The sequence below is a fragment of the Ixodes scapularis genome, unplaced genomic scaffold (assembly GCF_016920785.2).
Source record: "Ixodes scapularis isolate PalLabHiFi unplaced genomic scaffold, ASM1692078v2 PGA_scaffold3__209_contigs__length_174095766, whole genome shotgun sequence".
Classification (NCBI taxonomy): Eukaryota; Metazoa; Arthropoda; class Arachnida; order Ixodida; family Ixodidae; genus Ixodes; species Ixodes scapularis.
The window spans coordinates 134,319,354-134,334,263 of NW_024609868.1; the positions used below are offsets into that span (position 1 = coordinate 134,319,354).

A 14,910-nucleotide genomic window follows, 5' to 3' on the forward strand; every position below is an offset into this window, starting at 1 on the left:
GCATTATGGGACATTTCCCATAATGCACCGCGCGGTTACGCCGACGGCGACGCCGACGCCGACGCCGCTCAAGCCGGAAACGGCCCCTAAGAGCTGCGCTCTAAAAAAGTGAAAGCCATTTACAACTCCTTGTAACACCGAATTAGAGCACAGCTCTTGAGGAGGAGGAGGAGGGAAGGGTACTGGGGGGGGTCACGTGACGTTGGGGGTCACGTGACGATGCCGATGATGTCATCAGTGACGTCACTCATGACATCATCAGTGACGATGACGATGCGGACTCCGATGACGTCATCAGCGATGATGACGATGACAATGCGGATGTCGGTGACGTCATCAGTGACGTCACTGATGACGTCATCCGTGATGATGACGAAGCGGATGCCGGTGACGTCATCAGTGACGTCACTGATGACGTCATTCGTGATGATGACGATGACGATGCGGATGCCGGTGACGTCATCAGTGACGTCACCGGCATCTCATTCTAACCTTTTAATCGGTTGTTACCAACTAGCCCCAACCAAAGCTTTATCGTTCGGCTCGTATTGTCGATAAGAAATCGAGGTGGGAATTGTAGTTTTAGAGCGCAGCTCTTAGGCGCCCGTTTCCGGCTCGAGCGGCGTCGGCGTCGCCGTCGCCGTCGGCGTAACCGCGCGGTGCATTATGGGTAAATTTTTCCGAAGGAACCCGAGGTCCTCCCAAGGTCCTCCCGAAGGAACCCGAGGTCCTTCGGGAGGACCTCGGAAGGACCTCGGGTTCCTTCGGGAGGGCCTCGGGAGGACCTCGGGCTCCTTCGGGAGGACCTCGGGAGGACCTCGGGTTCCTTCGGGAGGACCCAGGGGGGGGTCACTTGGCGATGACGTCATCAGCGATGATGACGATGACGCTGCGGATGCCGGTGAGGTAGTCAGTGACGTCACTGATGACGTCATCAGTGATGACGACGATGACGATGCGGATGCCGGTGACGTCATCAGTGACGATGGCGTCATCGGGGAGGTCACGTGACCTCGGCGGGGGTCACGTGACCCTGGGGTGGTCATGTGACCTCGGGAGGGGGGGCGTGTCACGTGACTTCAGGGGGGTCACGTGACCTCAGGGGTCACGTGACTTTGGGGGTCACGTGACCTGGGGGGTCAGGTGATTTTGGGGGTCGCGTGACCTCGGGGGTCGCGTGACCTTGGGGTGACCTTGGTTACGCCGACGGCGACGGCGACGCCGACGCCGCTCAAGCCGGGAACGGGCGCCTAAGAGCTGCGCTCTAAAATGAAAGCCGTTTACAACTCCCTGTAACGCCGAATTTGAGCGCAGCTCTTGAGGAGGAGGAGGGAACGGTACTGGGGGGATCAGTTGACCTCGGAAGCGGGGGGGTCACGTGACCTCGGGGGTCACGTGACCTGGGAGATCACGTGATCACGGGGGTCACGTGACCCTCGTGATCACGTGAGGGGGATACTGTAGACTACTCCCGTGGCACATGGGACGAACGGCCTGGCGTGCTTCTTGCTACACTTGTTTCTGGCGATTCCCTCTGCCTTCGCATGAACTCTGGGGCAGATCTGGCTCATTTTTTGTGGTGCGGAGAAAACCACTGCGATTCCATATCGTTTTCCAACATTTTTTAAATTGTGAGAGATCCTGTGTAAGTACGGGATAACTACAGGTCGCTTGCGTTCCACATCCCGTCGTGTAGACTGGCTACCCTTTACTTTCTTTAGCAGTTTGCTTGCGACGTCTGAAAGTAGTGTCGTCGGATAGCCAGCTTTCCTCAGTCTGTCTGTCTGTAGCCTAAAGCTCTCCCCCAGAGTGTGGAGGCAAGATTTTTTAAGCGCTGAGCTCGGACAAGATGTAACGATGCCCCTCTTCACAACCTTCGAGTGGGCCGACCTCCAGTTGAGGATGCCTTTCTTGGATCGTGGACGATAGGTCCAGCAGACACGCGAGTCTCCTATGCGCAGGGAAAGGTCCAGGTACTGGAGTACCCCTTCTTTTGGGACCTCAAAGGTAAACCTAAAGCCTCCCCCACACTTCTCGAATATCGCCACCACTGTGTCAACCAACCCTTCCAATGTTCCAGATCTTCTGAAAAACACCAAAAAGTCATCTACATAGCGAATTATCTTGATAACACTCGTGCCGCCTAGCTCTCTTTCAATGCCACAGTCCACTTCACCGAGGTAAATGTCACTTAAGACGGGGGCTACGCAAGAGCCGATACACACACCCGACTTTTGCCGGTAGCACCCTTCCTGCCACCCGACTACCATTGACTGCAGATAAAATAACAACAACTCCAAAAAGCTTTCCAGGGATACTCCACTAGAACTCCTGAAAGCCAGTTCTCCATTGGCTTCGATGCACCCTTTCACTGCTTCCAGCAATCTGTCGTGCGGCAAGTAGTAAAAAAATATCTTCCACGTCTATACTACAAGCGTGCCTCATCTCTGGACCCTCTGCTTCGAGGTACTCTACAAGGTTCAAAGAATTGAAAACCCTAAAAGGGTCCTTGATATTCAATGATGATAACTGTTTTTGTAGGTAGGAGGCCACCTGCCTTTGTCACGATCCCTTTTCCGTGACAATGGCTCGAAACGGGCACCCTTCTTTATGGGTTTTGGCGCTGAAAAACGCTTGCAGGTGTACATTCTCCGCTTTTCCTACTCTCACCGCCAGCTGGGTTAACGCAAGGCAATCACAAAGACCTTTTGCCCTGTCTCGAAGTTTCTTCAGATCCACATTGACCGGTCTGAAATTTTTCTCAATGACCGCGTTTGCCTTTTCATTGAACATGCCCTTTGGTAACACAACAAACTGACCCTCTTTGTCGGATAACATGACACGTAGGTCACTGTCTACCATGAAATCCACCAAAGTGGTAATTGTACAAACCTGTCCTCTTCTTCTTGGTGAATGAAGAACTTCCGCACACTAGTAAATGCACCTTGGCCTGTCCCCTTTCATCGCCTTCTCTGCTACGTTCTTGGCCAGAGACACCAACTCGGGAGGGCTTAGGACCGGCTCGAAGCAGAACTTGGGACCCAGCTCTAACGGCTTGCAAAATTCTGGAGGAATCTCGGCTTCACCCAATGTTGTGTATCCGCCTGTCGGCGGAGTCATCAGGTCCTTCTTCTTTGGAAGTTGTGGCCGCATTTTCTGCCACAACAACTCCGTGGCATCCCTTGCTCTCTTGTTCATCTCATGGTAGAACCTTCGTGAATTGGCAGGGTTTTCCTTTGCGGAGGCACAGGCTACTCTCAGGCAGTCTCGGAAGAATCTTTCCTGGCGGCAGTACTCGGATCTTAAAACACGACACACCCTTTTTGTGTGTCCTTCCGATGGAGCGAGGAGGCCGAAAATCCCTTTCAGTTCCACAGGACACGTACCACGTCGAATGTGCCAAGAAGAAACCCTTGCACTACACACACACTGGGGATCGGTGGCCGAGTATTCTACTTCCGGCTTCCGAGCACTACGGTTGGAGAATCATGAGCTCCTCAGGAGCGTCGATAACGGCCCTCGCCGGCCGCGGTTCATCTGTTTCTTCGGCTAACTCGGATGATCGCATTGTTCTGCCTCCTCTGCCATCAGGAGCCATTGTGCGCAACTCTGTGCTGCTGCGAGGTGACGTGATAGGCGATTTCAGGGCCGAGATGGAACGTCTTGGTGTGATTGGGCACATCGAGGCGCTCGGCGCCTACCAAATGAATCATCTCTGGATGGTGACCTTCAAGACGGAGGAAGCCAAGCTGCGCCTGGTCACCGCCAAGGAACTGGAGGTAAAGGGCAAGCGTTGCATCGTCGTGGACCCGGAGAACGCAGACGTCCGCATGAAACTGCATTGGCTCCCCTTCCACGCGTCAGACGAAACCGTCAGGAGGGCCCTAGAGCCCTTTGGGAAGGTTCAGGACCTGACGCGTGAAAAATGGAAGGCGGAAGGATTCACCGGCGTCCAGTCGACGACCAGACTGGTGCGGCTAAGCCTAAAGGAGGGCGTCACTTTAGAACGCATTCCGCACCAATTGAGGATTGCTGGTGGCAACGTTCTGGTCGTGATTCCGGAACGTGATCCATTATGTCTACGCTGCAAAGGTACGGGACACATTCGACGAGAGTGTCGTGTACCGCGATGCGACGAATGCCATCGCTTTGGACATGAATGAGACAACTGCGTCCGTACCTACGCTACAGTGACGCAGGAAGTGGTGGCGGATGGAGATGGTGTCCTCAACATGGACGAGGAAGAGGCAGAGGAGTCCGCAAGGGACGTCGAAACTGAGTTTTCCGCCACAGTCGGTGCGAAAGAGGCCCCGGTCGATGTACTGAAAGAAGTGCACCCTCCACAGTTGCAGCCCGAGGGGGACGCCATAAAATTCGACCATGCGCAAGCGTCGAGCAGCAGCCCTGTCATATCGAGCGACGTCCAAATGTCTATATCAAAAGACGTAGAGGCCATCCGAGCTCTGGAATCAAAAGACACGAACCAGGTCAGTTTTAGCGACGACAACTCCGACCTTAGTGACGCCAGTGAAACGTGCACCATGCGGCCAGGGGAAGCATCAGCACGCTCCGAGTTTAAGTGGCACAAGAACACCACACGGAAGGAGCGCTTTAACCCGAAGCCGCGCATCCTGACGGAAGAGCGACGTCGTCCGGCCCCTCCGTAGGTCACTTCTTTTTTGTTTTTCTTTCTGCTCACTACTCATCTCTCGAAAGTGTCCTCGTCGCATGACTTCACCAGCACCCCCTTTTTCACAATATGCGACCCCTCAAGTTTGCAACCCTCAATTGTGTAAGTCTTCTGGCGAGAAGAAGAAAGCAATGGGTGCTGGACACGATTCTGCACGAGCGGGTTGATGTCGCTTTTTTTCATGAGACCAAGATTGCCACAGACGGTCAAGTGGAGGAGTTGACGCGCTTTTTTGATCGTCACTTCGTCATCTTCCTGTCGAGGGCATTTGGACAGAGTGGAGGAACGGCGATAATGATTCGCAAGAAGAAAAACATCGCAATCTGCCCCGAGTGGGAGGGAGACAGGAACGGACGGGTGTGCGCTGCAGAAATGCTGCACTGCGGACAGCTTCACAGGCTTGTATCTGCGTATGCACCTAATGACGCGACTGAGCGACGGGACTTTTTCAAAAATCTTCGCCAGTATCTCAACACACCTTGTCGAACGATCCTCGCTGGTGATTTTAATTGTGTGCTGGCCGAGAGGGTTTGCTCGAAGCGGCTGAAAGCGGACGTCAGCCAGCTGGAACTGCGAAAACTGCTCCGCGATTTCGACCTGATGGATGCTAAGAACAACGAGAAAACAGCCGACCCAACGTACACGCATTGGCAAGGAAATTGCCATGCTCGACTGGATCGTATTTACCTCTCGGGAGAATTTCCAGCAATGACGCCTGTGTTAGAAGTCCTACCCTTGGCGTTCTCGGACCACGCTCTGGTCACGGTAACGCTGGGCAGACCCGTGCCGCGAACCCGGAAGTCCTCTTGGTGGAGTGGCTGGAAGCTAAACGAAAGCCTCATCGAAGACGAACAACTGCGCACGCAGATAAAGGACCTTCTCGAGGGCAAAACGGGAGGTGCGCCCATGAACGCGGTAACCTGGGAGGAGCTGAAAGAGGACGTCAAGCTCAAAGTGTTCCGGCACAGCCAGGAAAAAGCGGCGCGCGAAAGGGCGGAAAAGCGCCGCTTGATGAAGACCCTGGAAATCCTTATCGGAGAGGAAAATCGTTCTCCGGGACTCTTCAGTCAAGATATCCGAGATTGCAAAGGCAATATTCTGGAGGTTCTCGAGAAGGAGTACCGCGGTGCCATGGTCCGAAGCAGAACGCTGTTCCTCGAGAGAGATGAATAGCCGAGCAAAATATTCATGACAAAGGAACGCCAGCACGCTTCACGCAACAAGATCGGGAAGCTCCAAGTAGGCGACATCGAGGTTACCCGGCAAGAAGAAATCGAAGACGCGTTTTTGCAGGCCTGCACCGACCTGTTCACGAGAGTGGAGGACGACGGCGTTCTCCAAACGACTGGAGTGGCGCTGCCCAAGATATCCCCAAAGGTTCCAAAACAAATGAACCGGAAAATAACGGCATCAGAGGTCGAGGAAGCCATCAAGGAATTAGCTCCGCGCAAATCACCAGGAGTGGACGGGCTCGGTAGCCAGTTCTACAAGACGTTCTCAGCCCAGCTGTGTCCTATCCTACGAGACGTGTACGCCGACGTACTGAAGCGAGGACTGCTGCCACCATCCATGCGACAGGCGGTAACGGTGCTCATCCAGAAGAAAAACTCAAAGGGTATCCCGAAGGTCGACCATTTCCGGCCCATCAGTCTGCTAACAAGCGACTATAAAATCCTAGCCAAGATTCTGGCAAAGCGGCTGGAGTGGGGTCTACGGGACGTCGTCGGAGAGCATCAGGTGTACGGCATCAAGAAACGGACCATCAGCACCAACCTGCACGCGATGCGAATCGTGTGCGAGGCAGCGCAGGTGTCATGATGACGATGACGATGCGGATTCCGATTACGTCATTGGCATCCGCATCGCCATCGTCATCATGACTGATGACGTCATCAGTGACGTCACTGATGACGTCATCAACATCGTCATCGTCATCATCACTGATGACGTCATCGTCACGTGACCCCCAGGTCACGTAACCCGCCCCCTAGGTCCTCCCGAAGGAACCCGAGGTTCTCCCGAAGGAACCCGAGGTCCTCCCGAAGGAACCCGAGGTCCTTCCGAGGTCCTCCCGAAGGAACCCGAGGTCCTTCCGAGGTCCTCCCGAAGAAACCCGAGGTGCTTCCGAGGTCCTCCCGAAGGAACCCGAGGTCCTGGGGGGGGGGGTCACGTGACGATGACGTCATCAGTGACGATGACGATGACGATGCGGATGCCGATGAAGTCATTGGCATCCGCATCGCCATCGTCATCGTCACTGATGACGTCATCAGTGACGTCACTGATGACGTCATCGGCATCCGCATCGTCATCGTCATCGTCACTGATGACGTCATCGCCAAGTGACCCCCCCCCCCCTGGGTCCTCCCGAAGGAACCCGAGGTCCTCCCGAGGTCCTCCCGAAGGAGCCCGAGGTCCTCCCGAGGCCCTCCCGAAGGAACCCGAGGTCCTTCCGAGGTCCTCCCGAAGGAACCCGAGGTCCTTCGGGAGGACCTCGGAAGGACCTCGGGTCCCTCGGGTCCCGAAGGAACCCGAGGTCCCTCGGGAGGACCTCGGGTTCCTTCGGAAAAATTTACCCATAATGCACCGCGCGGTTACGCCGACGGCGACGGCGACGCCGACGCCGCTCGAGCCGGAAACGGCGCCTAAGAGCTGCGCTCTAAAACTACAATTCCCACCTCGATTTCTTATCGACAATACGAGCCGAACGATAAAGCTTTGGTTGGGGCTAGTTGGTAACAACCGATTAAAAGGTTAGAATGAGTGAACTGAAACTGATCGAAACAAAAACCGATACGACGCGGACAAGCACCAACTTCCAACTGATTTAATGTTTTGTGTTACATTAAATCAGTTGGATGTTGGTGCTTGTCTGTGTCTTACGCGTGTGTTTTTTGTCCTGTTTCAGTTCGCGCCTCTTAACCTTTTATTCGAGCTGAACGGCATTAACACAAGTCAGATTAACTATTTACACACTGAGTTTATTCACAAATAGTTTTGTACAAGTAAACAGTATTTCTTTCGGGGCAAAACACTTAAAAAAATATTGTGTTTACTTATTCTCCAGAATTTCTAGGGAGAAAGGGAACCAAATAAAAGTGACCCAAATATTTTATATGTGGATATAAAAGCTAACGTTTTTGTACAAGAAGAAAATGTTATTTAATGAATCTGGAACACATAGAACCTTCTTGGCAATAAAAAAAAAAGACGTGAAATATTTTTGCTCTAAAACTTGCATCATTTCAGCAGGTTACCGATGTTTTCAAACTACTCGCCGGCATTTAGTTGGCTGTGTAACCCACTTTCATTAAGGTCCGGGTCGGAGTCGTCGTCCCAGTCTTGAAATCCCACCTGGTGCCTCTTTTGGTGGCTTTGCACTGACGCATTCGTCGCCACCTCTCTCGCGTTCAGAAGAAACCGTGGTTGTGCCGTTCATCATTTTTTATAACTGTGCTGTACATAACGCCCCTCTCTGATTCTTCAATGTGCGGCGGTGTGTTCACCCCTATAATTTGAGCATAGAAAGCCACGTTATCGGATTTGTGTTGAGTGGTGTGATGCCCAAGGGAACAGTACGCAAAATATTCTAGAGGCCGACTGACGCACTTATGGAGCAATGCAATTGAGAATTCCGATATCTGTCGGTTTGCGATGCAGCCGAGACATATGGTACCTATCAATAGCATCGTGCTATGCCTGGCGTGTGTTAATCCACCCATCACAGTGTGCCGTGATTTCTCTCAAAATAAATTATAACAGGTACAGTCGGCGGCAAAAGCTTGTGGGGCACGGGAGCGCCAGCTGAAAAGAATAGCGAGTTTTAGTAGACCGTGTTTCCCGCTCCGCTAAGCCCCTCCGCTACCCGGAACTCTACAGCCAAGGCCATCGGCGCGCAGGCGCAGTGGCGGCTTCTTCGTAGCGGAGGGCTAGCGGAGCGGGAAACACGGTCTACTAATAGCCTCTTCTGGCAAATAGCGAGCGCTCGGCGCGCGCTCGCCGAGCGGATTCTTGTTTCCCTCGCGAGATGAGAGCGATCTCTCCGTGTGCCGCTTGTAGATCCTCCGTGGAAAAGTGGCGGAGCGCGTCGAGCGGTCCGGAGTAGTTCTCCGCGCAGCCCTTTTCGGAGGAGTACGATCTGTCGTCGTCTCTCGCAACGTTTCAGTTTCGTTATCGACATTCCCGCGGGGGAGTGAAGGAGTTTCGCGGCTTTTTTGTTGGGCTCTCTTGGTGTGCTTGTTTTCGTTCCCCTTGTCATGACCGACTCGCCCAAGCAAACTGCGGCGATGACATCGTTGCTGTTAGTTTCAGGAGGTATAATAAACGCAGTGACAGCGAGGAAGATACCAGCTTAGCTCCAGCTCGAGTGACGTCGAGACAGCCGTTCTCGGCGAAGTGTTTGCCGAGTCGTTTGGATGGCCAGCGAAGAGGCCCAAGATACCGCGTTACGTCGAAGGCGTTGTGCACGCCTATTCGGATGAAGGGCTAGGTATGTCGTTTTCTCGTTTTGTGGTCTCTTTAATGTAATTGGAATATTTAGAAGACAACACGCCAAATACTCCGCAGATGGAAGTCGCCTTCGGAGATGACGATCGCTTTACGGCATACGTGTTTGGTACTGCGTAATAGCATCCTACGGCTCGTACAAGTACTTCTTGTGGTCTTCATCGGGCTTATATAACTGTAAGTAAATATAAATTGTGTCTTAACGTCGGGGTCGCCGTTAATCAAGTAGTAAACAATCAATTTTTTGTGAAAGCATAAAGTTCTGGAACTTTATGCTTTTAGCAAGGTAGCAATGGGAACCGCAACTGTTCAGAAGCGAGAGCAGACGCTCTGGAAGCGGTGGCGCTGGGAGCGTTACGCTCGATTTGCACCGCAGCGCGTGCCACTGGGATGGATCGCGTGACCGATCGCTCACGGAGGCCGACCACTCGACGACCGCTGGAGAGGAGCGCTCGGCATTTGCCAGGGGAAGGGGCTATAAAACTCCCCACTGACAGCGCTTCCTGACGGCGCGGCGCGTTGCCGCTCTCCAGGCACGCACCTTGCGCATGCGCTTCCTTTCGTGTTCGCAGTCATTTTTTTTTCTTTAGCTCCATTCCGTCCGATGCCCCCGATATGAGAGGAACCGGTGCAAAGTCACGCGAAATGTTATCCGTCGCGTGCGAGCTCCGACACCCATCACGGTGGCTGAGGCAGACGCGCGGCATGACGGCTGACAAAGCGGCACTTTGCGCCGGTCCAGGTTATCTATAGAGTGCGTCTGACGGAAGCGAATAAACGAGACATCAAACCGAGCACGAAAAGAAGCGCATTCTCAAAGCGTGAATCTTGAGAGCGGCCGCGAGCCGTCAGAAGGCGCAACAAGAATTTCGGCTGGCGCTCCCGCGCGCCCCAAACTTCTGCTTCCGGCTGTACATGATCTTGTTTCATTTCTCCACAAAGTAAAATAATGAAACAGACCGGTGTGGTGCGTTCTGGTGTTTCCTGGTGTGAATACCGGACTTCCATAATCTGTCCTCTTGTGTACCTGTATCAGCCTTATGTGTTTTGGTGTGCACCCGCATTAGACCATTGTGTCCTGGTGTGCTCCTTAGGCCAACTTAGTATGTTTGGTCTGCACAGTACACCAGCTAGTGCATTCCGATGTCCAATCAGTCGAGCTTAGTCTGTTTTGGCGTGCACACCACCCTAGACTAGTGTATCCATATACAAAACTTATCGGGGTAGCGTGTAGAGCCGTCCAGGTACTTCACGAGCACCAAACGACGATAAACGCCTGCCAAAGACATGCTGCGTGTGTTTAAGGCTTGTCGCTGTCGTTTGTTTCTGTCTGTCGTTCTAGTTGGACTCGGGCATAACAGATGCATGCAGCTATAAGTCGGCACAGGTATTTCTCTGTCCTGTTTTACTCTAGTCGTGTCGTTGCACCGTTAGCTATTGTAATGATGCACCAACTCGCCCAATCATCTAAGTCATTGGAATTTACTGAAGCTCCATTGCAATTGTTTGTTTCGGTTAGAAACATTGAGCGCTTATCTCGGGTGCCTTACAAAACATGGTTTCGGAATATGACACGTTTCGCAGCGTCTGTTGGCGAAGAGACTAGCAGTTCGGTCGGTTGGATCCCCGATCTTGCATGTTTCTGTATGGAAGAGCGCGGCACAAGCGGTCGGTTCTGTAATAACTATCGAGTGATGTTCGTTAAAGACACCGTAGATCAGCGGTGGTGCCGCACTGACTCAATTGTTCCTATGCAGTGCTGCACCAGTTCGTCATGTCTAAAAGAGGGACCGACTCTGCGCTATATAAATATTCAAGATATTCTAGAAGCATAGAGTCTTTCGTAATTTAAAAGTTCTGCGAAGGCATAATTCGTCTAAATAAAACTTCGTAGAGTTAAAACATAAACTTTAAAAAATCAAATAAAACATAGGGGGAGTCTACACTTGCTTATCTAATTGTAGATATTCTTCTACGTGTGGGAGAAAGGTTGTCCATTACATACATGAGTTGTAATCCGTCGCGCTTGTACAACCACGTAACGGTTGAAGATTGATTAACTTCAAGCAAGCGCCTCCATACGATATGATGTTTTACTATTTTAATGTTGTTTATAGGGGGTCACTAAACGCTTGTTTCGGTCTAGAGAGGACTACGGTCTTTTTCCTGATCTTTTCCGGGCGACCAGAAATGTAGGCATAATGGGGAAAACGGCGCACAAGGGTGAAGATACAGAAAAGAAACAAGTAAGACACGTAAGAGCGCTGTTTGCCTTCCCTTCTCGTGTTCTGTGCCTTCGTCTTCGCGACCCGTTTCTTTCGCTGTGTCTACAGTCCACGGACTCGCCAAGTGTTCTATACTACAACAAAAGAGTGTATTTTGTTTTTGCGTATCTGTATGTGGGGGGGGAAAGGGGGAACTCACATAGAGCTGCGGCGGTCGTCTGAATGCCGGCGATGCAGACGGACGCGAAGAACCGCAGGCTGTTGTACCAGGATGCTGAAGGAGACGCTGCCGCCGCGCAGCCGAACCCGATGTACACGAAGGTCGCCGTGAAGAACATGAAGCGTCGCCCGAACCTGCCAACCAGGAAAAGAACCGAGGGCGTGCTCTTTGTAACGAGCAAACATAAAACCGCTTGAGGGGAGGGGTCAAAACGCAGTTTCAGTGCTTAAGGACTTAGAAAGAAGACACCTAGTTGACAAAGCCTACGGATGACGTCATCGTTCGTCAACAATAGTAAATCCATGGAGCGCCGCCTGGCTCGCGTCAGCTCCACCGCCATTACATCGTGCAGCGCCTTACAGCAGGGTATTGAGTCAACACCCCGCTGTGCCTGCATATGTCATACAGCAAGCAGACAAACCTGCTCGCTATATGGTATGCGAAGCGGAAGTTTGTCTACTTCTTGAACCGGGGTTGCCGCGATGTCACTGCGCCGAGCCCTTATTGGCTGATTGAAAAGAAAACAAAATAGTGGGTAGACCTCAGGGCAGCTAGCATTGATGCCTATCTTTTCAGTCAAAGTCAATCAGCGCTCGGCGTCGTTCTGACGTCCTCGCAAGTCTTGCACAAGAAGCAGACGACTTGCTCTCCGCATAGACCCCGAGAAGTTCGTAGACGGCCTGAATATGGAGTTTTCGTAGACCGCGTTTCCCCCTCCGCTAAGCCCTCCCCAACAAAGAAGCCGCTGCTGCGCATGCGCGCCGATAGCCTTGACAGTAGAGTTCTGGGTATCGTAGCGAGTTGCGGAGCGCCGTTGCGGGGCTTTGAAAACGATCTACGAAAACTCCCTAATAACGCGACTACCAGTTACGGCGGGCTGAGGATGCTCATCGTGGACAGAGTGCGGATGAGGCACGGAAGTGGAATTGAGAGCGGAAGCAAACTGGCGCAAAAAATCCTCAGAATCGTGGTCCGGAGCCGCCGCTGAAAACAACAACGACGTCACAATGACGGCGAGTTACGCGAGTGTCGAGCTGCTATTACTGTGACATATGTTAGGGGATAGCGTAAATGCTCTCAGATTTTTCTTAGAGCGCAGCTCGTAGGCATTAATTTTAGTGTTTCGCGGCATTGGCGTCGCCGTCGGCGTCGGCGTAACCGCGATAAATCTAGTGCAAAAATCGGCGTCACGAGACCTCAACACCAAGTTAATTCACCGCTAAAATTAGCGGGAAAAATGACGTCACATTACTTCGTGTCACGTCACCTATGAACAAATTAAGCGTCTCCGCTAGATTTACCGGAAAAATTGACGTCACGTGATCTCAACAGCAATTCAATTCCCCGCTAAATTTGGTGGGAAATTTGACGTCACGTGACCTCAACACCAATTCTGTTTCCCCGGTAAATTTAGCGGGAGAAATGACGTCACATGACTTAATGTCGAGTCACCTATAAACGAATTCAGTTTCTCCGGTAGTTGTCGCGGGAAAATGGACGTCGCATGACCTCAACAGCAATTCAATTCTTCGCTAAATTTAGCGGGGAATTGAATTCCTGTTGAGGTCACGTGGCATCAATTTTTCAGATAAATTTAGTGGGGAAACTGTGAGAGAACGGGAGGGTATGGAGGGGGAGGAGGAGAAGGAATAGGAGGAGGGGTGAGGAGGATGGAAGAAGGAGGGAGATGAGAAAAGCAGGAGGAGAAGGGAAGGAGGGGAGAAAAAGGAGTGGAGGGGGAGTGGAGGGGGAGAAGAAGATTAGCAGAGGAGGGGCATACACTCCCTTCCGTACCCTCCCCTCCTCGTCCTCAAGAGCTGCGCTCTTATTTCGCGTTTCAGAGATTTGTAAACGTCTTTCATTTTTGATTACCTTTTTGCGGAAATGTGTTACTAAGAGTGAGAGTATTTTTTAATAATTCACTAACTGTTTTTGTCCGACGGTACTCGGAAGAACCGAATATTTCCACGAGTCATATTGAATGCGCCGAATAGAGCTTTAAAACTTGGGTTTGGACGAGTTAGTTCATTCAGAATAGCGCCTGTCCTGTCGTCATTGTGTTTTGTTTTGTTAAACACACTCAGTACGAAGCTCCCATATAATGTGTTCTAAAAACTTGGAATCAGTGGAATATTAAAGATGTATATTTTTAACGATTTCTGGACTCGTGCATTAGAACCAAGCTTGGGATCCTTGCTCTCACTCCTTCGCGCCATAAAAGGCACCTTAGCCTCGGTAAGGCTTACACAATCCACCTTAAAACTTCGTTTGTGATTACATACTCACCTGTCTTTTCAAACTGATATTCAATAAAGTGAATGAACACCCACGTTCATAATTATATAATATCATCTTCAGATAGCTAAGAAATGTTCTAGGTGTAATACTATCATGCCCATTTTCTGGGATAAAAAGTGCAGCCCTTGTTTACAGTTTATAATCGGTGATATTAAAAGGAAAGAAAACGAATACGCGGTTTGTCGAACACCATTCTAAGTCTAGATTATATTTATGCCCCTACGTCCAATGCTATAAACGGTATTCGTATGGGAGAAGGTTACAGTCTATCTAAAAAAGTGGAAGTGGGACTCGCCTGTCCGATAGCCTTCCTATGATTAGTGCTCCCACGAGGGAGCCGAGGAAGACGACGCTCTGCATCAAGGAGCGCTGCCAGTCGTTGCTGCACACCAGATCCCACTAGAAAGAGATATTTGTTTCAGCTATTGAGTTGGTGCCACAATGGACACCTCAGTGATGTCCGCACGCGCAGGCACTATGTCGCTAACCGAGAAATGGGAATCTACGAGTGTCGTTAAAGATTATCCGCTACTCTTGTTCATATGAAATCGCTGAATAAGTGCTGCATGAAGAAAATTGTAGAGGACATCAACATAAGCCTTCTTTGATATCTCGCGTAATGCACGCATCCGCGGCAGTTCTAGCTCTTATGGCGGTGAGAGCTGATTCTGCAGTGGTGGATCTGTGGTGCATAACCAGTTCTTCCTTTTTTTTGTGTGAAAAAAAAGCTACATCTAGAACATTTTTAAAAGTTTGCAGCACAGTATGGGGAACAAATAATATACAGTGCGAATAAGGTCAACAGTTTGGTGAAGGACGACAGCCGGTCACGAAGATATTGCACGGCCACGTTCATCCGACAGTAGTTACGCAGTTCAGTTATTTCTACGCTAAAAGACTCGGAAAGCTGCCGAAGGAAGGGCAGTAGTGCCAGACGTGCAATAGGAAAGCCTTCAAACACAGGCATTGTT

At 51.3% G+C, this 14,910-nt stretch overlaps 1 protein-coding gene across 1 annotated transcript in view; it reads right to left on the reverse strand.

Annotated features, from left to right (window-relative positions):
• Nucleotides 1-14,910, reverse strand: part of LOC8052318 (protein GPR108) — a 142,777-nt gene that overhangs the window by 41,939 nt on the left and 85,928 nt on the right. Inside the window, exons 14-15 of the mRNA XM_040222197.3 lie at nucleotides 14,235-14,338; nucleotides 11,621-11,775 (exon numbers count right to left, since the gene is read on the reverse strand). Coding sequence (XP_040078131.1) covers nucleotides 11,621-11,775; nucleotides 14,235-14,338 — 259 coding nt within the window. The remainder of the gene's footprint in view (nucleotides 1-11,620; nucleotides 11,776-14,234; nucleotides 14,339-14,910) is intronic.